General features: G+C 41.8%; 1 protein-coding gene across 1 annotated transcript; it reads right to left on the reverse strand.

The window, feature by feature from the left end:
• Positions 1-1,231: 1,231 nt before the first annotated feature.
• TKT (transketolase) lies at positions 1,232-25,694 on the reverse strand. The gene is made up of 14 exons (XM_014943235.1): positions 25,448-25,694; positions 20,095-20,212; positions 18,995-19,108; positions 18,231-18,328; positions 16,401-16,592; positions 15,725-15,843; positions 14,219-14,412; positions 13,456-13,620; positions 11,904-12,060; positions 8,571-8,701; positions 7,123-7,206; positions 6,865-6,958; positions 4,787-4,909; positions 1,232-1,546 (listed from the first exon to the last, which is right to left on the reverse strand). Exons 1-14 carry the CDS (start codon positions 25,552-25,554, stop codon positions 1,359-1,361), a joined length of 1,884 nt encoding a protein of 627 aa, XP_014798721.1. The 5' UTR covers positions 25,555-25,694; the 3' UTR covers positions 1,232-1,358.
• Between the last annotated feature and the right edge of the window lie 112 nt (positions 25,695-25,806).

Consider the following 25,806-nt stretch of genomic DNA (forward strand, 5'->3'; position numbering starts at 1 on the left):
GCCATTAGCCCAAACAGCCCTGAGTTTTAGAGAAGCCATTTCAAGCCTTGCTCAGAGAACTGGAAAGCTTAACTTTTTAGTTGTACTTAAATTTCAAGCACCAGTATTGATCGTTCTTGTGCACTGCGGTTCCAGCTGCACATCCCAAAATACCAGCGATTGCACCCAGGCTGCACCGCCACAGCACCGCGCTTACCCAACGTGGCAGGGGTTAAATTAAGCAAGAAGGATGACTACGAGTTATTTGGCAATACTTACATTCTCATTTACATGTACTATTTGCATGTCTTTGTAGAAATAGTCCGTTGTGCCAAAATACTGTATATTTTGTGGCGTTGGTCTGCAAACAAAGTCGTGCTCAGACCAGCGAGCCTTGTTAATGTCAAATTGGCTTTTGGGTGAGCTGAAAACGACAGATGGCCACCCTGCTCTGATCAAAACTGCCTTTTTAGTTTCCCCCGCTGTACAACATCTTTCTGAAAGGTAATTTGTGGAACAATCATGATGAGAAACATATTTTAGTACTAAGTATGTTTTCAAACTTGGTATTCTGCAGTCAACAAAATGGATTTTTCCTTTAGTTTCTTTAAATACAAGCTGTTTAAGGGTAAAGTAAGTAAAGCATTTACGAATAGCAAACTTTTTAAAAATCACCCAGTGGAACCCATCAGGTGAAATGAAGAGCTCACCCAACTCAGAGCAGCTCACCTGAGAAAAGTTAATTCTATAGGAAAAAAAGCAACTCACACTTTCAGCCGCATCCTCTCGGATCTCCAGGAATTTCCTGCTGCTCTTTCAGATCCTTCTTCTTGAGTCCATCTCAGCATTTTAAACATTCCTGCCTCGTGCCCAGTGACAACGCTCTCATTCTGGTCCCACGTATCACCCTTGCTGCAGCACTGCCCAAACACTCAACAATATTGTATGAGTTCCTATGAAGAGTTTCAGCCTCCTTAAAAGAGCTCATGCTCCCTGAGCTACTGTTCTTCAAGTGCAGCAAGTCCCTCCTGAACCCAAGGCTCATCACCCACCCCACAGCTCTGCTGGCCCTCCACCTGCCTCGGCTGGTTCCCCAGGACCTGGAACATCTCCTGCCTCTTCGACATTATCCAGCCAACGGGGTGCATCCCTCTTGTCTTTGGTTTGGAACAGCCAGAGGGCAACGCAGAGAGGAGAGACTGAAGCCAAGGCACAAAACCCCACAGAGAAAAAAAGAGATTAAAAACCAGAAGATTTTTAAGCTGGTATTTTTATTAGAACTCTCTACATAAAGCACCTTTGCCTGCCTTAAACTGCCTTAAACTTACAGTACTTCTCTGAACATTACTTTTCTGGGACACAGCACAGGATGCTTCAAACTACTCCGCGTTTCTTGATTTGGACACTGCCATCTTAACAGCTTGCACAATGGCATCTTTGTCAATGCCAAACATCCTCAGGAGCTCAGCTGACTTCCCGCTGCGAGGTACGTGAGACACAGCCAAGCGATGGACTGTGATTCCAGGCTCACCCACTACTGCAGCGCACACCGCTTCGCCAATGCCACCTACGGGGAAAAAGGCAGATGGGACATGCATCTGGAGGCGTCAACAGGCAACATATAGATGGCATGTGGATCTGCTCAAAGGTCCATGCAAGTTACATCCTCAGTCCACGTGCTTATGAGAAACATCAATCGCAACATACATCCGAGTTGTCCATTTGTGAAATGAGAACAATTCCCTATTTCAAAGGCATTCTGAGGGCAACCAGCCTGACATTTCTGAAGGAACTACAAATTGGCAGTAATGAACATATACCTCGAAAGGGCACAGAACTGTCAGGAAGCCCTCACCACTTCAGCATCAGACACTGAGGGCCAGGTTTAAAATATATTTAGACTGAGAAGAATTTGCAAGTGAATTTAATGCAGTGAAGTCCTAATTCCCACCTATGCCCGCAGCACTTAAGAGCTCCATCTTTTGACAACGCCTGTACGTGCCGCTCGGCACCTCTCCAAGTTACATAGTGTGTTCAGAACCTTTGCTTAGAGCTCAGCTCAGACTGAGTCACCATCAGTCACGGGGAAAAAGGATGCAACGGGGAGCTGCGTGGTGGCAGGAGAGACACTGGACACAGGAGTACCAGGGATGAATTAAACACCAGACTAGTGTGTCAAGAGCACGTGCTCCAAGACCTGGAAGGAGAGACACCTTGGTGCTGCATTCCAGGTAGGGTGTATCCAGGAACGCAGGGCTTTCCACAGCTCCAGGCATGGTGTGATTTAACCAGTCACACTCAGCCTCCAGCTGGAGGCACCTCCACGGATGTGGGTGGTAAGATCAGCCTGATGTCCACTCCCAGTGCATTCAGGCTTGTGATGCGTGTGCACTTGACCGTCCTTGATTGCACCACACAGAGAAAGCTGCCAGTGTAAACTGCGTGTTCATCACCTCAGAGTGTGATGATTTTGCCATCTTGCAAATCTGCAGTAAAATGTTTGTCCAGAGTTGAAAGATAAGCTAGAAAATGATGAGGCTCAGCGATGCCATCACGATCCAGAGTCTGGAACAAAACTGTGGTATAGCCAGCACTTAGGGTAATACCAGCTCACTTCAGATACCTGGCAAGAGTCATGCTCTCCTTAAAGGAGGATAATATTCTCATAATATCTACTAATTTCTATTAGTAGGTATCTACAATATCTACTAATGCCACAGATCACAGCTGTCTCTCTGCCATTTTCTCCATCTTTCCCCAGGAGGAACAAGCCTGACACGCAGTTCACAACAGCTGCTCTCTGTTTGCGTACGGTCTCATCCTCACAGGACATGTTTGCACAGGCAAGGCCCTAAAACCTGTGCAAACAAGGCCTGTCAGAGAGCAAGCGGCAGCAGATTATGGATTCAACTCCAGTTTGTGGCTGGTCACAAGTGGCCCAGTTCTGGGGCCAGTTCTGTTCAACAACTTTGTCAATGACCTGGACGAGGGGATTGAGCACACCCTCAATAAGTTTGCAGGTGACACCAAGTTGGGTGGGAGTGTTGATCTGCTTGATGGTAGGAAGGCTCTATAGAGGGGGTCAGTCTCTTCCCCCAAGTAACAAGTGATAGGACAAGAGGAAATGGCCTCAAGTTGCGCCAGTGGAGGCTTAGGATGGATATTAGGAAATAATACCAGCTCACTTCAGATACCTGGCAAGAGTCATGCTCTCCTTAAAGGAGGATAATATTCTCATAATATCTACTAATTTCTATTACTAGATATCTACAATATCTACTAATGCCACAGATCACAGCTGTCTCTCTGCCATTTTCTCCATCTCCCCCCCAGGAGGAACAAGCCTGACACGCAAATCACAACAGCTGCTCTCTGTTTGCGTACGGTCTCATCCTCACAGGACATGTTTGCACAGGCAAGGCCCTAAAACCTGTGCAAACAAGGCCTGTCAGAGAGCAAGCGGCAGCAGATTATGGATTCAACTCCAGTTTGTGGCTGGTCACAAGTGGCCCAGTTCTGGGGCCAGTTCTGTTCAACAACTTTGTCAATGACCTGGATGTTCCCCAGGAGGAACAAGCCTGACACGCAGTTCACAACAGCTGCTCTCTGTTTGCGTACGGTCTCATCCTCACAGGACATGTTTGCACAGGCAAGGCCCTAAAACCTGTGCAAACAAGGCCTGTCAGAGAGCAAGCGGCAGCAGATTATGGATTCAACTCCAGTTTGTGGCTGGTCACAAGTGGCCCAGTTCTGGGGCCAGTTCTGTTCAACAACTTTGTCAATGACCTGGATGAGGGGATTGAGCGCACCCTCAATAAGTTTGCAGGTGACACCAACACACCCTCAATAAGTTTGCAGGTGACACCAAGTTGGGTGGGAGTGTTGATCTGCTTGATGGTAGGAAGGCTCTATAGAGGGGGTCAGTCTCTTCCCCCAAGTAACAAGTGATAGGACAAGAGGAAATGGCCTCAAGTTGCGCCAGTGGAGGCTTAGGATGGATATTAGGAAAAATTTCTTCACAGAAAGGGCTGTGAAGCCTTGGAACAGGCTGCCCAGGAAGTGGCTGAGTCACCATCCCTGGAGGTATTTAAAAGACAGGTAAACGTGGTGCTGAGGGACATGGTTTAGTGGTAACTTGGTGGTGCTCGGTTAACGGTTGGACTCAATGATCTAATGGGTCTTTTCCAACCTAAATGATTCTATGATTGTAAATAAAAATCCTGGCATAGAAGCTTGGGGAGTCTCATATAAAAACTATCCTGCTTCTCCCAAGAAGCATTTTATCTTAAGATTTACTTGGGAATCATCTTAGGAATTCCTTCTCACATGCATCATGCACTTTTTGCCCTCAGGTTAAGAACACCACCATACACCAGCAACCGACTGAAGCAGCCTGTCCCAAGTGAAGAGAAGGAACAAAAAGAGTCCAATGAGGACATAAAGTGTTCTGGCTCTTCACAAGCCCTGATCTGCTCAGGAGAAAGCAAGAAGAATTTATCCCAGAATGACTGCAGAAACTGCCACAGGAATTTACAGTTTCACTGGGAACAAATGAATCAAATCTTCACTTGGACCAAGCATGCAGAAGGGCACACAAGGCAAGTTAATCAGAAAGGCAGCCCTGATTAGCCCATTGTCTTAGGAAACTTTCAACCCTCAGCATCATCTTCTAATAGTAACAATAAAGAAAAATGCTAAAAGCTCTCTTCTGCTTTAAAAGAATGACTCTCTCAGGTCAGGAGAAGCTCTGAGATTCCAGCCCCCGGGGAACAACTGTGGGGGCCATGACCCCCTGGACCCAGCTCACCTTCATGGTAATGGTCCTCAACAGTGATGATTCTGCCTTTGGTCGCTCTTGCATTTTCAAGTATTGTCTTCTTATCCAGGGGCTTTATAGTGAAGGGGTCAATCACACGGATGAAGATTTTTTCTGCAGAAATAGAATGAAATTATTTGCAACATGAATTTGGAGAATGCAAGACAATGCAAATGATTGGGAGTGGAGCGACAGGACAAGTGGCAGTGGTTTTAAATTGAGAGAGGGGAGTTTTAGATTAGATCTTAGGAAGAAATTCTTTCCTGTGAGGGTGGTGAGACACTGGAACAGGTTGCCCAGAGAAGCTGTGGATGCCCCATCCCTGGAGAGGTTCAAGGCCAGGCTGGATGGGGCTTTGAGCAACCTGGTCTGGTGGGAGGTGTCCCTGCCCAGGGCAGAGGGGTTGGAACTGGATGAGCTTTAAGGCCCCTTCCAACTCTAACAATTCTATGATTCTATACAGGCAGATCCCTAAGATCTTTTAGAGCCATTACAAAACCTGCCTACACTAACTCACAGGTATCTGTAGTTATGGTTTGTCTACCACAGAATCCAAACCCTAATTTTTGTACGTATTCTTTCTTCATGCAGTTCGTGAGACAGAAATATCCATCCATTCCACAGACAAAACTCTTGAGGCAGAAAAACCTTGGATAAGTGACTCAAGGTCACTAGGAGCATCCAACAGCAAAACAGTAACTCAACTGGCCTTCCCACAGGTAAGAACAGAATCTAGTCTTAGAAATCCTTCTTATTCAGACCGTCAATCACAATTTCTTTCCCAGAACTTTATTTTACCTTTAACTTTATTGTCAATTCAAGCACAATTTCCTTCTGCTTCTTCAGTCTGTAGGCATTCAGAATTCTTCACTGCAGGCTGCCCACAGATCAGGTCTGAACTGCCCCTGCCCTGGTCGCAGCACCCTTAAGCTTGGCATCAAAACCAGAATTTGTCCTGTCGTCACAAGGCAGGCCCAGATTGCTCATTAAAGCTATGTACAAATGGTGATTGTTTATAAAGAATAGCAAATTACATGTGGTTTTGTTTGATCTTGGCTAGTCCAACACTGAGCCAACTCTTATCGTGCACAAAGAAGCCCTATGTTATGTTGACAGACGGCTCTTTAGTGGCCAATATATTTTGGGTATTAGACACTGCCTCTACACTAAGGGATTCTCTCTCTGTAGCTGGTTATTCACACTTGCAGAGCATCCCAAAGCATGGCGAGCGCAGAAAAATAACACTAGTTCTAAAAATGCCATTTAAAAAATTGTCCTAAACCTCCTGTCTCAATATCCTGACAAAATCTCTCTCCACCTAGACACAGCACACAAAGCTACCCATAAGCCACAGGCAGCATTAATTGTATTATCTCCTACTATTTGTAATCTCTTCCTGGGTGTAGGCTACTGACTCACAGATGGATTTTTAATGGTTTCTTTATCTTCTTATTTCATTGAAGGATTTTGTCTTCACTGTGAAATGTCAGTGCGTTTGAGCACTGTCATAGAATTACTGCCTCCCACGCTAGTTAAAAGTTGATACATTCATTCAAAAAACCCAAGTTAGCAGTGAACCCTATCTGGAGGACGGCAGTGCGTGTCACCAGCGCTGCGTGACAGTGTGCGGTGGCTGTGGCTCAGCTGGGAAACCGGGCTTTGTGAACTGGGACCAGCCTCCCTGCGCTCGGTGCTGCTGGTGCCCCAGCTCCCTCCTAGACAACATGCCAGGGAGGGATCCTCCTGCTCTGACACACTTCCTCTCACACGCTGCTTGCAGGACACTTTCAGACAGAGTAGTGATTCTAAGGAGACTTTGCTCTGATCAGTTTGGCTATTTCCATGGTCACTAACACTGCTAAGCTAACGCAGAGCTACTCAGTTAGGTGAGACTGGCAGAGGCAGGCTGTGTTGCCCTGTATCAGCTTAACAGGTGACCAGCTGTCTGTAACATTTGAATTAATGTTTACCAGTACAAAGGGTGAGCAGCGAGGCTGAGTGCTATTGATTTCTTTGCTGTGTTAAGTGATAAAAAAAGGAAAAAAGCCACCAAAATATAATCTGATCACCTTTTCTCAGCTGCTCTGCTGCAGCCAGAGCCTCATGCAGAGTGACTCCTGCTCCGATCACAGTCACTTGGTCATCCTTACTCTTCAGAACCACCTGCAAGAAAATGTTTCCATGTATTTTTAACAGTAAACCTTACTGATATTTCTAAAATTTCTGGAGATTTTCTTAAAAAGATCAAATCTTTGGCATTGGAATGCCTTAGGGGGAAAGGGGCTTTTATAGGAGGAACTTTGCATGTTTTTTCTGGTTCTATTTACCTTTGCCTGTCCAATGTGGAAGTCCTCATTGTTGTTGTAAATGACAGGATTTTCAGGACGACTAGTTCTTATGAAACAAATGCCCTGTTTTGGAAGGAAACATGCTATAAGTTATAAAACCAGAAAGGCATTGACATTCTAGTTTGTAAATCCCATGCAAAAAATACAGCAAAAATGACTTTTTCCAATTTGTCTGGTTTTCACCCTCCTATGTTACCTCTGGTGCTGCTGAGTAAACTTTTCTATGCTTCCCTCCTCCCCAATTCTTGTTAGTCCTTTTTCAATAGCTGGTTGTTTCAGGTATTACAGTACAGTTAACCTCTTTTTAGAGTGTGCTGATAACTTAGAATTTTCTGTTGCATTCCAAGATCAGAAAGGATCAGTAGGAGAATCCCACTCCAGTTAATTAGGATCTTAGAACTTTCCCATATATATGCAAATTTTACTCTAGTGACTTTAAAGCAAAAGAAGAAATGCTCAGCTGGAAGCAAGGGAAAATGCTTTCCATCAGTTAATGTTCAGATGCTCCTCCAAAAGATGTAACAAACAAGTATTTAAATCCAATCTCTCCCTCACACTACCTTACACTCCTTTCCCTAACACCCCCGCTCTTTTTTCACAAACCACTCATCACACATTACATGGCAAACTTGCACACTCTTTCACTTGAAAGTCATACGAGCAAGATTGACATTTTTCAGATCATTTGCTCCTTTCTCAAGGTAAATTGCTGTGGCAGCCAAAAGAAGTACCAATCAAGGAGATGATCTGGCCCAACGCTACCAATGACATCTGACCATTACAGTGTCAAATTAGCTGAAGGTAAGAGAGAGCAGAAACTCTGTCACAGCCACAGGAAGCTTTAGTTGTCTTCAGCCACAGTGGAAGTTAACTGCAATCCATCGTTGGCAGCAAAGGAGCAAAAGATGACCAGTGAGACTGCCAACTGGCATAAGCACCAGCTCTCAGTATCTCCAAGAGTTGCAGACTGTCCCAGGTTACCAGAGGACCTGACTCCTGAGCTTTCATGTACAGGCACTTGATGATCGAAATCCTCAAGATAAATTTATCTTTCCACATCCAGCTTCAATTTTGGCCCCAGAGATATCATACTATGAGTGTGCTTTCTGTAAGTTTGCTAAAGACCAACAAGGGAGTTACACTTGCCCTTATTCCTGAGCCAATTTAGATCTAAACCGCAATAGTTGTGTAATCATTTACATCTCTCCAAATCTGGCCCACAGCATTCCAGACTGTTCATTCTGCACGAGCCTGGACAGAATGTCTGCAACCTTTCCATGCAAAGAAAACATCCCCCTGCCACGCTGGAGCCTTTGAAAGAATTCATGTGGGTAGAGACATGCAAGAAACACGCCAGAAGAAACAAAAGAATTAAAAAAAAATAATAAATAAATCATTCTCTGGCCCAGAAATACTGTGATGCAAACCTTGGTGTTGGCAGCTATTTCTACTGCTCTTTCAGTGGCTACAGCGTCGCTTGGGTAAAACACAGTGGCGTTGGGGATCGCCCGGAACATGGCCAGATCCTCCAGTCCCATCTGAGATGGCCCATCCTCACCTAAAAGAATTAAATCAGGGTTACAAAAGAGTAAGTGCACACTTTGACAATCACTCAATACAGCAGTGAGGTTCAATGCAAACCAGAACTACAAAGAAAAAAAAAAATAAAAAAATCAGGCACACACAGGACATGCAAGTCTACCTGCTTGAGAAAAGAATCATCTTCTCCTTAAACTTGGAACCATCTAAACAGTAAATAAAGATAGAAAGAGGCTAAAAAGAAAGAGAACTGGGGTTAAAAAGAAAAAGTAGAAAATAAAATACAACAATAACACAATAGAAATGGAAGACAACCGAAGTAGGAAGGGTATAGATACAGAGTCACAAGGTATCTGAGCATCTGCAGATTTACATGTACTGACGCTGCACAAGCAAAATTTATACTTGTCAATAGTGTTCCTCTAGTTTAAACTGCTGGAAACGTGAAAGGAGAATTGCATGTCTTCCATCAGAAATGGAGAGTGCACTTGGTACAACCACTCTCAAATTCTTAGGCTCACTTCAAGATTAAATGAAGGGTATGTATTTTTCAATACTATAAAAAGTCTTTTAAAGAGCAATAGGGCATCTGTGTTGTTAATGTAACCACTTGAGCGCCTTATGGCATAAACGGGAGATCTGTAAGAAAGAATCATTAGCCAGGACTTGTGCTGGATGCCATGATTTTTCCACAGTTAAAGAAACAATGAGCTCAACCCCCAGGCCCCCAGTGGCCTGATGTAATGGTGCTTTGGGAACGGCGCTGCTCCAAACCGCCCGTGCAGGGAGCGCTGAACCAGTCGTGCCCCGGCCTGCAGAGCCGCCGCAGCGCCACGCGCTTCCCACAGGCACCCACTGCCTGGTACTCAAGAAGGACGAGTTCACAAGGAAGGAGAATATTTTCATAAGAGCAGCACAAAACTCTGAAGAACTTGAAACATGTTGAAGAAATCAATCATTGAGCTCTGCCATTATACGTTACTAATAAAGTAAGCACGAACCAGGAAAAGAGAGCGTCTCAGCTTTCAGTCATGACGTGAAAAAATGTCTCAAGATGGGTTTCTAAATCTGTATGCACTTGGACTGAGCGAGTGGGATCTCAGTGGGCATTGTCTTTTCCTAAAATCCACCCACATGATGTATACATAGAAGAAAAGTGAAACTATCAAGAACAAAATTAACAGGTATCTGAATCAGAATCTTACCCACGGCAAAGAGAGTACTCATGGTTGTCCTGTTTTGCTAACATGGTGCCAGTAATAACCAGCATTCCCAGTTCATACTAGTGATTTACAGGCTAACATGAAGGTGAGGCCGGCCACATCTTTACGAAATCCAGATTTATGGGGTTTTAAAGTAATACTGATCAAAAGAGAGTAATTTTCAATTACATCTGCAAAACCTACATTTATAGCTTAATAAAAAAATGTGAGTGCTTAATATGAACAGCATCAAATGTCTAGAATACAAAACTGGTTGTCTAAACAACTGATATTTCTGTTTTTGACACATGTACATCATGATTTCTTTCCCTATATGTTCAGTTTGGAAAATACAGACTTTTCCAGTATTCTCTTATGACCTTGAAAATATATTTAATGTTTCATTAGATGTTTTGATCCCTCAACAGCTATTGGTCTAGGAGTGAACTTAGTACAAGTTCAGAAGGCCATTGTGATAATTATTTCTCATTAATTTAATCGGTCCAAGTTTCGATGCAACAGAAATCCAGACTCTCAGGCTTCTGCCCAAAAGCAGTTCTATACCTAGAACTGCACACACGGAACTTCAGTTTCCACCACAGATGGAGTTATGATTCTGAATCCCACATAGGTCTGCAGTTCTAACAGGAAGTACCCTTAATTCATACCCTTCCATTTAAAATTGAATTTTTTAACTGCTAAAGGATTTCTCTGAATTACTTTCTTTTACAACTTGGCTGCAAAACTTTGGGTTCAAATTCTTTTTTGAAAATCACAGTTGAGGCCCAAATCAGATTTGTAACTCAAACAACTTTATAAATCTAAGTATGCACTTCACAATCACAGCTCCCAGCAGAACATTTCAAGTGCTGAAAACTGAAACTTGAAAGTGGAGTTCTAGCAGACAATTCAGGTAACCCAAAGGAGTTTTATCTTCTTAAATGAGCAAAGACCAAAGCTAATTGGCTTTTGCACCAACACCCTTTGCTGCTTGCTAAAAGGCTTAAACTGGATTGAACTAGACTATGATGAGTTGGGAGGACTGATTTTAAAAAGAAAGAGGCTTGTAATAGAATCCCTCCCCTAATGACATACACAAGCCATAATCTGATATAACTCTACTTACAGTCTCCACTACTAAAGCATCCTCTCTACTGCTGCTTGAGTTAAGCTTGAGGTTCTGGATGAGACTACACATGTTTATGAAGCATCTTTAAATCTTTACCAATATTACAAGCAAGAACTATTTTGCTTTAAACAAAAAAACCCAACCCTCCTCCAAACCATACTGCCAGCCAAAACTATTAAATCAACTGAAATATCAATGTATGCAAAGAGCCTTAATTTACTACCCCTGTCAGTTTTCCCTCTCCTTTTCCACTATAAATACCTAGGAGTTTTTCAAGCATGAATGTCTACTGGTATTTTTCTTCTTGCTATGCAAGTCTGCTCCTGTTTTCATGGGTGATGTCTGTGCATTTCATTAAAAAAACAAAACTCCCTTCCTCCCTCAAACCAAAACTCAAATGCCAATATGATCTGACACATACCAAACAGTTACAATGGGAAGCAAAGACCAGAGAAGGTACTGCCAATTTCCTGAATTATATAACAGCTTCACAGTTCTCATTGCATTAGTACTTTGAGGTTTTGGGGTTTTTTTTATCAACACATCAACTGCTCAAGCAGTAAGAAATACCAAGATAAGGTGAAGCAATTATTTCAAATCTGTGCTCTTCAAAGGCGTAATAAACCAAAATATTTATCCCTTGCAAAGTGGTTTTGGGATTGGCAGACAAGAGCATCTGTGCAACAATAAGTATCATTAGTTTCTCATTTTAGGAAGTGGGAAACAAAGCTACATGACTAATTTCATCACATAGGATGCCAACTGCAAGGATGGAAAGGAATCTAAGCTCCTCACTTTCAGTCCAATCTCTTTATATCACTCTATAGTTGTACAGTTGAAAAACTTGTAGGGAAAGGTTCTATTTTTATCGGGCCAAACTGGTAACTTACCAATAGAGACACCGCAGTGCGACCCGCAGAGATTGATGTTGCTCTCGGAGATGGCAGCCATACGGATCTGGTCAAACGCCCGTGTGAAGAAAGTAGCAAAGGTGCTGGCAAAAGCAACAGTTCTGTCACGAGTGGCACAACCAACGGCAATGCTCACCTGAAAAGAGGGAGATTGCACAAGAACAGTGAATTCCTCACTTGTCGATTGTCTTTCTAAGAGATCATCCATCTCTTGGATGGTTCCAACCATCCATGGAACTTCCTACTGTAAACATTAGCAAGAAGCTCTCAATGCAGATTTTTAATCTGTCCAGTCCTGCTCTTCATTTTTGTCCTTTCCAAAAAAGAAAGGAGGCAACTCCCTTTTTCAGTATCTATCTTCCAGCATCTCCTCTGCTCCTTGCCTCAGGCTGCTAGCTGTTCTCATCATCCTTACATCCTTACAGTTTCTTTTCTTCATCTGCTCCAAGCAGCCATTCAGAGTTTTAAGTTATCCCCCCTTCTTTCTTTTCCTGGATCAAAGGCTTACACTTCCAGTCTGAAGGACATGGTTTTATTATCTCCAGCAGACAAAAATTATCCTTACTAAGCGGGAATGGATTTACCTGTATTATTTAGACTGTTGTTTACTAAAAGGGCCTTTCTTCAGCACAATGTGGGAATGGATTTACTAAAAGGGCCTTTCTTCAGCACAATGGAAATTAGAACAAGGTCCTTAAATTGTTTATCACTACAATTACCCCATACATATAGTTCACACAGAAATCAGTCTGCTTTTCATGGCAGATTTCTCCTAAGTTGATGTAATTCCAAAATGCCTGACTCAAGCTTATGAAACTGCCCTAGTATAAAGTTTGGAAGAGACAGTTCATGATTATAAATCATTAAAGACAACAACAAATTCCTGCCTAAATTTGTGCCTTTAATTTCATTTGCTTCAGTGAAACCGTACAGGTGGCAACTGGAGATTCAGTGAAACAAATGAGTTATCAAATTATTTTAGTCCTTTCTGTACAAATGGCATCAGGCTAAATTTATTAGCTGTTTCTCTCTCCTCATCTTTAGAGACCAGTGTAGGGTAGAACTCATTGTTACACTGTGACACTCCCATTTCCTGTGATAAACAAAACCAAAACCAAACCACTGGAACCACCTTTTTAGAGTTAAATCTCTACAAATCACACTGTGGAAAGTATTGCTGTTGTTTACATGTTGCCATCTCTTCCTGTTCTGCTGAAGTGCAGACAATATGACCACAAAAATAAATACAGGGGGATTTAGGAAAGAGTGATTAGAAGCATCCTGGTGTATTACATTTATAAGCTTTTGCCATAGCCTAGATTTTCACTAAGAAGTGAGCAAGTCAAATTAAATATCCATAAAGACACATGTGAAAAGCAAGTAGTAAAACCCCACTCTGAAGACTCAGACTCAAAGGTCTCAGATCCTGTTGTGTAACACCAGTTTTTCATAAAACTCAGCAGTTACCATGTTCTGTTCAGCAATGTAGCTGTGTAACACCAGTTTTTTATAAAACTCAGAGAGCAGTTACCATGTTCTGTTCAGCAATGTAGCATTCGATGTAGCGACTGGGATGTTCTTTCTTAAAAAGCTCTGAGAAGGTAGAGTTCTTTGTGTCTCCATCCAAAGCAATCACTCGATCGTTAGCATGGCCCAGTTTCGCAAGTGCAACTCCGTAAGCTTTGCGGGTAGCCCACTAGGAAAAGAAAAATCAGCAGTACTGTCAAAACTTTCTGTTTCTAGAAGTATTTTTTTTCCCCTCATTTTCTTGTTTTCCAATGTGTGCATGCACATACAATTAAAAAAACCTAAACTAAAACACGACCAAAACCATTTACATGTATCAAAAGTACGTATGAGAACAATGACACATAGAAGAGTAAACAAAATAAATAATACAGCAAAGCATCAGGAGACATATCTGTGCTGAAATCAGCAGGTCCCTACCAATCCGGTAGGAAACTTTGAAAGCCTTGGTTTCCACTCATGGAAATTCACTGAACCTCATGGAGTTTCTCCAATCTTAAATATACATAAAATACTTTGGATAATTGATAGTGATCACAAAATGCAGAAAAGTGATTTGAGTCTTTATATTTTAATATATCTTTTCAATACCCAGCGAGTGGAATGTCTGTGTCACACCACAGAGGTTGGTATTTACCAGGATACTCAGGAGAGAAGAGGTGGGTAGTTGAAATCATGGCAACGGGTAACACAAAACCTTCTGCCACCCATTAAACAGGCTCACACTTCAAAGATACCTAACAAACAGTGAAAAAGAAAGGGAGTACCTTTTCTCCCACTTTGTAAGTTGGTGGAGATGGCATCTTAATGTTTCTAATATTTACTATAGGTGCATCTTCTTCCGGGAGGGCTGGAGAAAGCTTTTTCTTATTTTGAATTTTGTCATCTATTTCCATAATGACTTGTTCAGCCATGTTTTTTGGCAGGGGCTTTCCATGCCAGCTTTCCTTATCTTCAACACCTGCATATTTAAAATTATGTTACAAATAAGAAAAAGATTAAAACTATTAAGAGTTTTTAGCTACAGGTTTTACTAAGATAAAAGTGCAGTGGAGTATGACAGTCTAGTATAGTCTTCCAAGGAAGAACTTCCTTATTATCCCAACTGTAACAAATGTCAATAGTATTCAATTGCATTAAGACAGACATGTTGAAATACATAAGAGAAACAGTCAAATTCCATATATTCCAAACTAGTGATGAAATTCCAGTGTCTTCTACTGAAATTGTTCTTAAATTGGCACCTAAAAAGCCCTGGTCCATTAGTGTAGCAAGAAGTAAACAGTAAATCAGTGTGAACAGTTACCATGAAATTTCAACAGCTAGGCCTAAACAAACAAACTCAGGTAAGTCTCAAACAAGACTTAACCAAGCTGTCTAATTCAAACAAGAGCTGAGGTTTTACAGCTTTATTTTAATAGCTTCTGGTGACTCTTTATCGTTGTGCACCCGGCACTAACAGCAGAATGACCTCTCTGGCTGATAGCTGCTTCTGAGTAAATGACTAAGAATAATAAATGTTTCTTGCTTATTCAATGAAAAGGAATGAAGATATTCACTCCTGTTATTAATATTTATCTGCTCAGAAAGAAAACTTCAGAGTGCTGCTATAAAAGCTGTGGCTGAACAGAATTGTGGCAACCCCTGACACACTGAATATGCATTTACCCTGTTCTATGGCTACAACACTCAGTAGCTGGCACACATCTCACTTTCAAGAACCAAAATCATTTTCTTAGCACCAATGCTGTTGAGAAGTATGAAGAGTTTGAAAGACTTTCTGCATGCTGTTGCTCATGTGTAGGTACAATGATATTTAGGTAAGTTTCACACCACGTGAAAACTACAAAAGGATCTTAGAGGCACCATGAACTCCAAGAAGACCTTTGAAAGAGTAACATCTGAAGAACAGCTGACAGCAGAGAAAATCCTACTCTGCAACTGGGGATCTGTACAAGCCCAGTCAACATGGAAGTGCACCTGGATGGAAAATGTGAAGAACTGCAAGCCACGTCTTTGCCTGCTTCCAATGAAGCATCAATCTGAGGTCCTCCATAAGAAAAGGTAACAAAGAAAAAAAAAAACCCAATAGCACAAAATTCTGAGTTTTCAGATTGTATAGTAGTGTGATCAAGTCAAAAAGCTGATAGAATACCAACCTTTTTCTAACGAAATGTTAAACCGTGTTTTTTTAATGATTGCAACTTTATTGCAGCACTAGTTATATATTATTATATACACACGTTTATGCAAAGTAATAGATGTTTTATTACCTGATATGCCTCTGCCTTTAAAAGTCTTTGCAATGATAGCCGTTGGCTGATGTTTGGCCTGGCCAAAGGCTTTGCAAAGCTCCTCCACGCTGTGTCCATCAACGATGATAGCGTGCCAGCTAAGAACACAAACAGATCAACTCTTTCTAAAGGGCTTTAGCATGTGACACTCTCTGGTAGTTAGCAGTAACAATAACGAATACTAACTTAATTCCAGTCCAGCATCTTTTTAAGAGACCCAATGTATGGCAGGAGCATGAACTAGCAATCGAGATCATAAAATGTCATAGTCCCTTTTTTATAACACAAAATGAAACACGGAGGGAGTAACAGCTACTAGCAAAATTCACAGCCCACAGATAAGTAAGTTACCCTAGATTTCTTCAGACATAATAGCCATTTTTAATCACAAGAGCAAATCAGACATCTAGAAATGAATCTAAAAACTGCCGATGAAAGTTAATTAAAATAATAAAAATGCGCCATCATAATTTGTATGGCTGCTATTGTATCTGGAAATTTTTTATCATGGATTACATGATTAATGCGATAAAAACTGCTTTAAGATGCTCTAGCAAATTTATCTGAGTTAGCAGTCCTTTTATTTTTCCTCTAAAGCAAATAAAACATATAGTTTCAAATGGGAGACTATTCTGAGCCTCTTCCAACCACATACCCAAAGGCTTCACAGCGTTTCTGGTAAATTTCAACATGATGCTGCAGAGGAGCAGGGTCACTTTGTCCAAGCCGGTTAACATCAAATATAGCAACGAGATTATCAAGCTTGTAAAACCCAGCAAATGCCATTGCCTCCCAAACAGAGCCTTCAGATAACTCCCCATCTCCAAGCAGACAATATACTCGATAGCTAGAAGAAGAAATTAACAAAAAAATAATTGGTTGACGAGTAAGCAAAACTAAATCAAAATCAAAAGCCCTCTAACAATTCATGGTGAGAATTCACTGCTTTTTCTATGCCAAACTCAACTCCCATTGCTCAATGCATTCACCTCAGATAACCTTACATAACCTTAGACAAATTAAATTAAAACACTTTTGAGCTGTTACATGTATAAAAAAAAAAAAAGATGAGAAATACTGTACTCCTTTTCAAACCATTGTCTTAAGAAAAATCAGGTTTTAAGCCTCCTATTGCAAGGCTTGATTGAACAGGCTCACTGCACACTGTCACTGTGACTCAGCAGGATCACTAACAATGCACCAAGGGCTACCGGCTGCTTCCTCCTTACCACACACTCCCTGGAAGGACAACCAATAATTTCATTTCAGGAAATTATAAATTGATGAGGAACTCAAATATGGATTAAACTCTGTTGCACAACTAAATTCAGAATTCAGGATAACCAGCATGGTGTGACTTCATAGACTTCTTCTCCAAACACTGAAGCTTTTCATTGAGGTAAAACTCGGCTGGCAGGAGTATTGCCTAATCTCTCTGGGATTCACCACTGTATTTTTCTTCTACTACCCCTTTTTTTTTTTTTTTGGATGACAAAGCTTTATAAATGTTTATTACCTATTAGAATTAAAAAAAAATAATAGTAAATTAGCCTCCAAATATATAATTTTAAAACAAGATAACCAAAATAGCTCTTAGCAATTTTTTTTTATTAGACATTAAGCTATAACAGACTTTTGATCTGAACCCCACCTGCCTTCAGCTAAATCTGAACTCCTTCCATGTAAGCTGCTCCCCAGTACTGCATGAAAGACCACCTTTTTCTTCTCTCATGTAAGCACTGGTTAGATTTTTTCCACACGTAGCATCTGCTAAACTCAATTAAAATCAGCAAGTCATCTTTCACAGAAATGATTTCAAGCTAGTGAAGTGTAGGGCACATTAACTGGGCAGCCTATGCTCGAATGTACTAGAACTGTCACATAAAATATATCAACCACATCAGGCTATTTTCCTCCTCATACAGATTTGCCTTTAGACATCTACTTTTCTTGTCCACAAAACAAATGGCAGAAGCAGTCATTTTTGTCTCTATGGAGTCGAGTGCCTTTCTGATAACATTTTGAAGCCCTACTTTATGATTCAATGGTGCTATTATTGACCATAACAGCTCCTTATCTAGATACATGTTCTCCATTATTTGTCATCTGACTTTGAACAGGCGCATCTCTAGTTTCCATCTTCCTTCTAAGGGGACACACATCAGTCTCCAAACTGCTGTCAGTTACTCTCTGGAAGTTAGAGGCTGCTCCAACAACTTACTGTCTTCTCTGTTCAGGAACATCACCTTGCAACACTGGCTGGTTACAAAAGATACACACATATGCACAGATTCTTGCTAATCTTTAAATCCTTGGTAGTTTCACTGGCAATGGCTTTGTATTTATCAGGCTAGTAATCTATCATTTAAAAGTTGAATTTGAAATTAGGTTTGAGAATGGGGAATTAAGGAGTTGGTTTTTTTTTCCTGATTGAGGTAAGAATATAGTATCTTTTCACAAAATAGAATCATGAAGATGGAATTACCTGGCTCTGTCAAAGAATTTGCCAGTGTATGCCATCCCACACGCAGCACCAAGACCCTGACCAAGGGATCCAGTAGCCACATCAGTGAACGCTTGTCTCTGGAAATAAAAACACAATGATTATTTTACAGTGTCCTGGTTTGAGAAACAGAGGAACTAAATTCCAGTGCTAGGAGATGGTTCAACATACATCAGAATTGAGCCTCTCAGCCCTACAGTGCAGGTCCCTCCAAATCTTGCCCTGTTCCCCTCCTTTCCCTGCAATGCATGTACCTTAACGATCAGCGTCACAAGCCAACTAGGCCCTCTGAGACAGGATGGTACCCGTGTCCCAGGGATTTCTCTGCTATGCCTTGGGTGGCAAAAGTTAAGAATTGATGATTTTGTGTATAAAAGAATTATTTGAAACAACTGGCTGGGAATGGAAAGACTAATGAGGTGACCAAACAGGATATAAACTCCTGAAATACCTCAAAGCTTCTTAAAGGACAAGAAAAGCAATGTCAGAGCTTTATGTAAACCTTTTTAAAATGAGAAATACTGACATACAGGACTGCAGGGGAACTTTACTACAATAAATATCATTTTTGCCCACTCATTCAAATGCAAGCACTGATTCAGTTGTGAAGCCATAAATATCATCATCCTTTTAATAAGTCTTTATCTTTCCTGTATCGTAGCTGGTCACCAAGAATCGCTGCAAAATACACATATTTCTTGTTTTATAGAAAACATCATCTTTTATCAAAGATTAGGAGCACTCACTGGTACTGGGTGTCCTTCTAAGACAGAATCAATTTTCCTCAAGTTCAGTAATTCTGCTTCTTGTAGAAATCCAGCCTCTGCCCAAACAGAATATAAAATCGGTGCTGCGTGACCCTAGAGAGAAACAGAACTTTTAAGCAAAGTACAAGTTTCATAATATCCTAGTATACAGGCAAAATGCTACAAAGCTGACAAACCCTGGAATCAGGTTCTTACATCCACTACAAAGGGATCAAGTTATAGAACACTTTTGCAATGCAACGTTCACTGCTCATCCAATTACTTATTCTGGAATGGCAATTAGAAGTGGCAATAGTTATATCCAATGCAAGGATATTCACCATCAGCTCTGCAGCACTATTGTGAGTCACCAAGTGAGGAACTGACTCAAAGATGGAATCTGCCTCGCTGGAATACTTCACCTGCCATTTTTTATGTCTTTATGTTTCCTAAAGGCCCCTCAACTGCCTTTATGTCATACGATCGAAGCATCCCTGTGATAATGCAAAAGGGGATAGAAATACTAATGGCCACTCCAGATTGTGGTTTTATGTGTTTTCTCTAACACAGTGGTTTCAGAAGTAGTACTGACTTTAACATCATACTGGCACAGTAGAAATGCAAACTACCCAGTAGCCTACCATAACTCTTTCATATAATGCTCCCTGAAAAGCTGACAGTAATTAGTGCACATTGTAACATGACTGAAGGCATCAGAGCACGGCTGCATTTAACAAGCAGGGCACAAAAGCTAGCTGCGACTGACGGGTTAGAAAATTGGTCATGCCAAAATAAAACATTAATATTTCTTGATAGATTTTGGTAGACAATGTAACTTTTATTACTTAATATTAGAACAATTTAACATAGTCAAGACTTACCAAGACACATTATACAGACACTTTTTAATTATTTTTGAGTTATGCTACAACTTAACCTGCTTTTATTTGTCTTTCTGAAGTAGACAAATTCCAAGCTTTCAAATATTTTCACTAGACTTCTGTGCAGGTGCAAGCATAAGTCAAGGAAGACAATTTAATTTCCAGACAGCTCTTTACTAAGCAGACTGTAACAGTAAAGCACAACAGTTGTGATTTTACCTTGGAAAGAACAAACCGGTCGTTGCTGGCGTTTCTGGGATCTTGCACTTTGTACCTCATGGTATGGAAAAACAGCACAGACATAATCTCTGCTGCGCTGCAACATGATGTAGGGTGGCTGCAAGTCAAGACAGAGCCAAGATTACCACTTCTTGTTATTGTTTGCTTAGGACAAAATATCACTTACCAGTCCCCTACACCTCAACATTAAAATACAGTCTTAAGTGGTTTTGATAACCCATCCCTTCTACCATTATCCCAATGCCAATTAGTTGTACTTTGAGACAAAGGGAGCCTTCTTATCTGTTTAAAGTGGATGTTAAAAGATAGACCCTGGTGACAGCTCAAGGACACATCTTTTAGAGCTCTCTGTTCTTCACGCCAAGGCACACCACCCTAACGAGTGACTGTGAAGCACAGGAACCAGTACGGCCCTGGGCCTGAAACCATTCTCTACTGATTTATCTGCGGGCAGAAATTCACACTGATGCAGGGGAAACAGAGACAGCTTTCCATAGTACTTCAGCCACTCACTCAATTAGAAGTGTGGCATCAGGACTTGTTGAGGCCCTGTTGCACAGGCAGGGCTTGGTAATGCAAGATTAATTTTCACAGAAAGTTCTGGAACATTTAGAACTGTATAACATAAATACCATTTAAAAAAAATATTTATTTTCTGTTAGAGTTGATAGAACTAGAATTCTGATTTCTAAAGAGGGCATTGAGTAATACAATTCTTGCGTTTCATCTTATACTGAAACTGGACACAGAAATTTACTGTCTCCAGCAAACACCCAGATGCACATTGTAAAACACTAATTTCCTTAATCTTTGGCTGAGAGAGGAACCAAAATTTTCTACATTTACATCTCTATCAGTTTGAAAAATTGAACTAGTTGGTATATCAAACATTTATAAGCACCTGAGATAGTCTCTCCCAGTGAACTATCTGGGATGACTTTTGCAACAATTTTCAGCAAATTAGTACTTCAACTATAACCTGCCTTAGAAAAAATACACAGGACGCTTCAGAAGCAACTATACCATATGGTACAGTAACATACAAACAAATGCAAAGTTACCCAGAAAGGGTTGTTTCCCAGTGGTAAATATTGAGTTATTCCAATATAAGGACTGTATGTCATTTGAAGTGTAATAGATGGGCACACAATTACTTTTATTATATTACTATAATTTAAATAACAATCACTGTAATTCTTATGCATCTTGAAGGAATGGTACCATTTGAGTGTATCAGCCTTGGCGTTTCACTTGCAGTAAAGCTTAAAAAGGGTAAGAAGGTTCTTTAAAAACCTTTATGGAGTGCAGAAAGTAGCATTTTTCAGATTTTACTGGTGTGAACAGGATCACTCTTTACATCAGTGATTGCTACTGAAGCACAGGAAAATGAATGATGAAGAGTAAGAAGGTTATAGCTGCAGAAATCCACATCAGCTTTGCAGATAACCTGCAGTGTCATCTCAGTTTCTCTTCTACCAATGTTTATTTTTTCATCTTTAACACCTTACTCTTAAAATATTTGACCCTACTTGTAAAACAGGACAAACTTACTATGAAAGTGTCACATTTCATTTTGTTTCCCGCATGTACATTTACCATGCATGTTAGGATTAGACAACACTTTCACTAGAACTTTAATCAGAATATTCTCTTCTGGTAGTAATAAACCTTCCCTCCCAACGTCCCAGTGCTGAAATAAGAGAATACGAACATGCAAAACACTAGCAAAATATGAATTACGGTTAGTGTCCATCCCTTAGTAAGTATTCACACACAGGGAACCAAAAGAATTAGCTTTAAACCATGGTTCAAACATATTAGTAAATATGTATTTGAGTTAATGAATAAGCCTTACATGCTTGTTTAAAGCTTTCATTCCTTTAATTTTATTAACTTTATACTTAACCATACTTCTATGAACTCCTGGTCTTGGTAAAAAAAGTTTTAAACAACCTAAAATGGTAGCGTGTGGAAATAAAAAAAGAAGGTAGAAAGTTTTAATAAATTACCTGAAAACTGAAAAAAAAAAAAATCTTATTAAAACTACAGGTTAATTAAATTACTTGCTACTAACAGAAGTCACCCAAAATTTAACTGGTATCGGGTATCAGAAATCATTCCAAAATCAACTACACAATTTTCTGTAAATACAGTCATCTTAACTACATCTACTGGTCTTCTAATGACTCACACTTTTCTAATAGGTTCTGTTAAAATAACTCCTTGCTAATCCTTAGCAAAGCGTATTTGGAGTATTGTACAAGGGGAGAAAAACCCACAGCAAGTCACCGCCACTGGTCTCACACAATCTTCCCCATTTTGTTCCCAACTGAGGAACAACCTAGAACTTTGTGGTGGTGATGGCCCGATCAACACGCTTCTCCACCAGAAGGCTCCCACTGGAGAACTGCCTTAAACTCTGAAATATAGCCCTTTAGCAGGAAAACAAACTAAAGTACATTAGAACACTGAAATTCCGGATCCACATGACTCAAGAGTAAAATAATTCCTCCAACATACTTTCGTGGGGTTTTTTTATTACTCTATACCCATTTATATTAGCTCCATCTACATATTTCAATCAAAAGGAACAGCGGTGGAATGTTAAAATGGCACACCGACTGAAAGAAAAGCTAAAAAAAAAATAAAAAAGAAAATAGTTTGTAACACATGTAGAGTGCAAGCATGTGTTATGAAACTCAACTACCTCCTAAGAAACTCTTGCAAATTCCACTTTTAAGAATTTAACCATCTAATTCTAGGAAGATAGGCGCTGTTTAAAAACTGCAGAAATTTATCATTAGCTATAAAAAAGACCCTACCAGTTTTGATTAAAGCGTCTGCACTACTTATCTAAAAGAAAAACTTGTTCCACACCCAAAAGCAATTATGTTCAATCTTTGCAACTAACAATCAAATTTTTTTTACCACCTAAGGCATTTTAAGCACATTTTTGTTTCCAGTTCACTGAACTTTTCCACTACAGCTGGTAAAGTACTCAAAGCTACACGTTTGAGCATCTTCGGGATGAGACCGCCTGATCTTTTAGCTCTTGTTCAGACAAAGGCTGCTCTTTCTTTAACAAAAGTTAGTACAAGTAAAGACTGCAAAGAACTGGTGTGTCAGACCTACCACAGAACCACTTGTTCTGTTGCAATACATGCCACGGTTTACAGAAATTACTTCCTTGAAAGAAGCAGGCAGGTCCTGTTTTGTTTGAAGTGCTTTTATTGCAAGTATTTCCTTCAGTTTTACAAACTACACCTTTGACAAACACAAATTTCCTCAGTAAGGTCCCCCCCTTTTTTTTTTATTAACGGTAAGCTTCTATTTAAATTTAACTTGCATTCAAAGATCTTTCTACATTCGTCATGTATGTCAGCAATTGAAGCAAAGCTTGCTGTCTCGCTCAGGTTTTGGAAGACACATTCATAACGTGTAGCTGTTTTAGAAAGGGATGTGATTTGCCTAACCCTGCAACAGACTCTGAATGTCTTTTTCTTTCAGGCACATCACTACACCATCATCTCGGCAACCAAATCTTATTAAGAAAATATATGATTTGTCAACAGTGTCTTCCCTCCAAGGCCCATCTTTCATAATCTGCTCATTATCAGGTTGTGTAATAATTTCAGAATCTACACAACCCTAGTGCTTATTCTGAAACTACAGTGATTAATGAAACGCCTTTGTGCAAGAAGTGCTCAGTGTTGGAGGAACAAAAAACTTGAGTAAAACCACTTTTACTGTTGCTTCACCAGTACAGGGAAAACGGTTTCACTGTAAAGTTTCACGGACCAGAGGAAAGAAGCAAAGGCTGTAGCAAGATCCTTATTCTTTAATAGCGTACCAGACAAAACACAGAAATAATTTTATCTGTAAATAAGACAACCGATACCATACATTTCCATGGCCTACTTAAAACACACACTAGAAGCTCAAGACTGAAGCCCAAGGTCTACTAAGTCGATTTAGCACAGTTTTTCTTACCTACAGCTTCACACAGGCTTGTGTAATACTGCCTGCACATCATGGCTTTGGAACAAACCCAGAATTAAAAGAGGGATTGCTGGGTGTCCTGTACATCTCTGTTCAGACTGGACCAAACAAGCTATGGCTTTGTAAAAATCCCCTCCTCTGGCCAGCTGAGAGGTTCGCAGTGTCCCAACGCTCCATTTTACAGGAGGAACTGAAGCAGCATTTTCCTTTGCTGTGTGCACAAGGAACGAGTAAAGTTCAGTTTCTGTTCGCTTGGAGAAAGAGCCATGTGAGGCAGCCCATGCCAGGCACAGGCTGGAAAGTGCAAGGCAATTCAAAGCAGCTGCTTTAAAATATTTTGCACGTTGCTTTTCTCCACACAAACCTCAGCATCCCAAGGATCCCTTCAATTTTTTTTTAATTTTTTTTAAACACTACAGCCAGTTTCAATGAGGTCCAAAGGAGGAAATTGCAACAAGATGTATAGTAATAAAAAAAGAAAGAAGGAAGAAGGTCAGCAGCCTATGTGGAAGCACTCAAATGTATTATTCAAGCAGAAAAAATGGCTTTAATTTTACACGGGTAAAAGCTGATTGTTTGCAGAGATTTTTTTTTTCCATAGGTAAAGCACGATCAAAGGAAGGATAACCCTGGAATCTGCACACATCAGAGCCCACGCTAAATCCTGTCCAGAGGCCTGAATAAACTGCCCATTTGGGACCGCGGGCATTTCACAGATAATCCCGCTTGGGCTCGCTTGAAATTCTGTGCGGAATTAGTTCCAACTGACGGGCACGAAATGAAAAAGAAACCGCTTGCGCCTCGGGCACAAATTCTTTGGTTTTCAGTCCTGCATCAGCTTAGCATTCCCGGCCTCTCTCCGCACCCACAGCCCCCGCCGGCCCCGGTGACCGAGGTGGCCCCGCGGCGGGGCGATGTCGCCCCCGGGGCCGGGCCGGGCCTTTGGCGGCGGGAGCCCCACACCTCCCCCGCCGCCGCCATTTCCCGAGGTAGCACCTCCACACCAACCGCCCTCACCCGAAGCCCCCGGGGTGCCGCAGGGGTCCCGGAGCGGGGGAAACAGGGGATTTGGCCGCCCCTCCCGCGGTGCCGTCCCTCCCCATCCCATCGGCGGGAGGCACCGGCGGGCCCCCGGCAGCCCCGCCCGCTCGGTGCTCAGCAAAGAGCGAGGGGTGCGAGGGGGAATCCGCCCTCGGGAGACGCCGGTGTGTCGCCGGGCAGCGGGTAAGGGGCTGAGGGAGCCGGCGGCAGCCCCTCCTCACCGCTCAACGGATGGAGGAGCCGGGATGCAGGAGCGCGGCTCGCCGCAGGGCAGCCCGCCTGCCTCACTCACCCGGAGCCGGCGGCGGTCGTGGCCTTGATGGAGCTGATGCGGAGCCGGTTGGCCGTGTCCTTCAGGGCCTGCAGGGTCTGCTGGTCGGGCTTGTGGTAATCCTCCATGGGGGCGAAGCGGGAGGGCCGCGGCGGCAGCGGGGCTCGGGCGGCGGTGGCGGCTGGGGCTGGGCGCTCCGCGAGGGCTGTGGGCAGCGCGCCTCAGCCGGGCCGTGCGCTGAGGGCGGAGAGAGATCGGGAGAGCGGGCGGGCGGGCGGCCGCCCCGCCTCCCGCCTGTGCCGGGCCCGGCCGCGCACACCGCCGCCAGCGGGAGAGGAGGGGCGGGGACGGGCCTGCACCGCCCCGGGGGGGCCCCCCCC

The sequence above is a fragment of the Calidris pugnax genome, unplaced genomic scaffold, assembly GCF_001431845.1.
Source record: "Calidris pugnax isolate Ruff unplaced genomic scaffold, ASM143184v1 scaffold128, whole genome shotgun sequence".
Classification (NCBI taxonomy): domain Eukaryota; kingdom Metazoa; phylum Chordata; class Aves; order Charadriiformes; family Scolopacidae; genus Calidris; species Calidris pugnax.

Bases quoted from the DNA above. Each gene is read 5' to 3' on its own strand.
- TKT (XM_014943235.1), bottom strand. From the start codon at position 25,554: ATGGAGGATTACCACAAGCCCGACCAGCAGACCCTGCAGGCCCTGAAG. The intron at 18,329-18,994 runs GTGAGTGCTCCT...TTTTATTTCCAG, and splicing joins TAGAAGGACACCCAGTACCA to AGACAAGCGTTCACTGATGT. The intron at 8,702-11,903 runs GTAAGTTACCAG...TAATTCTTTTAG, and splicing joins GCACTGCGGTGTCTCTATTG to GTGAGGATGGGCCATCTCAG.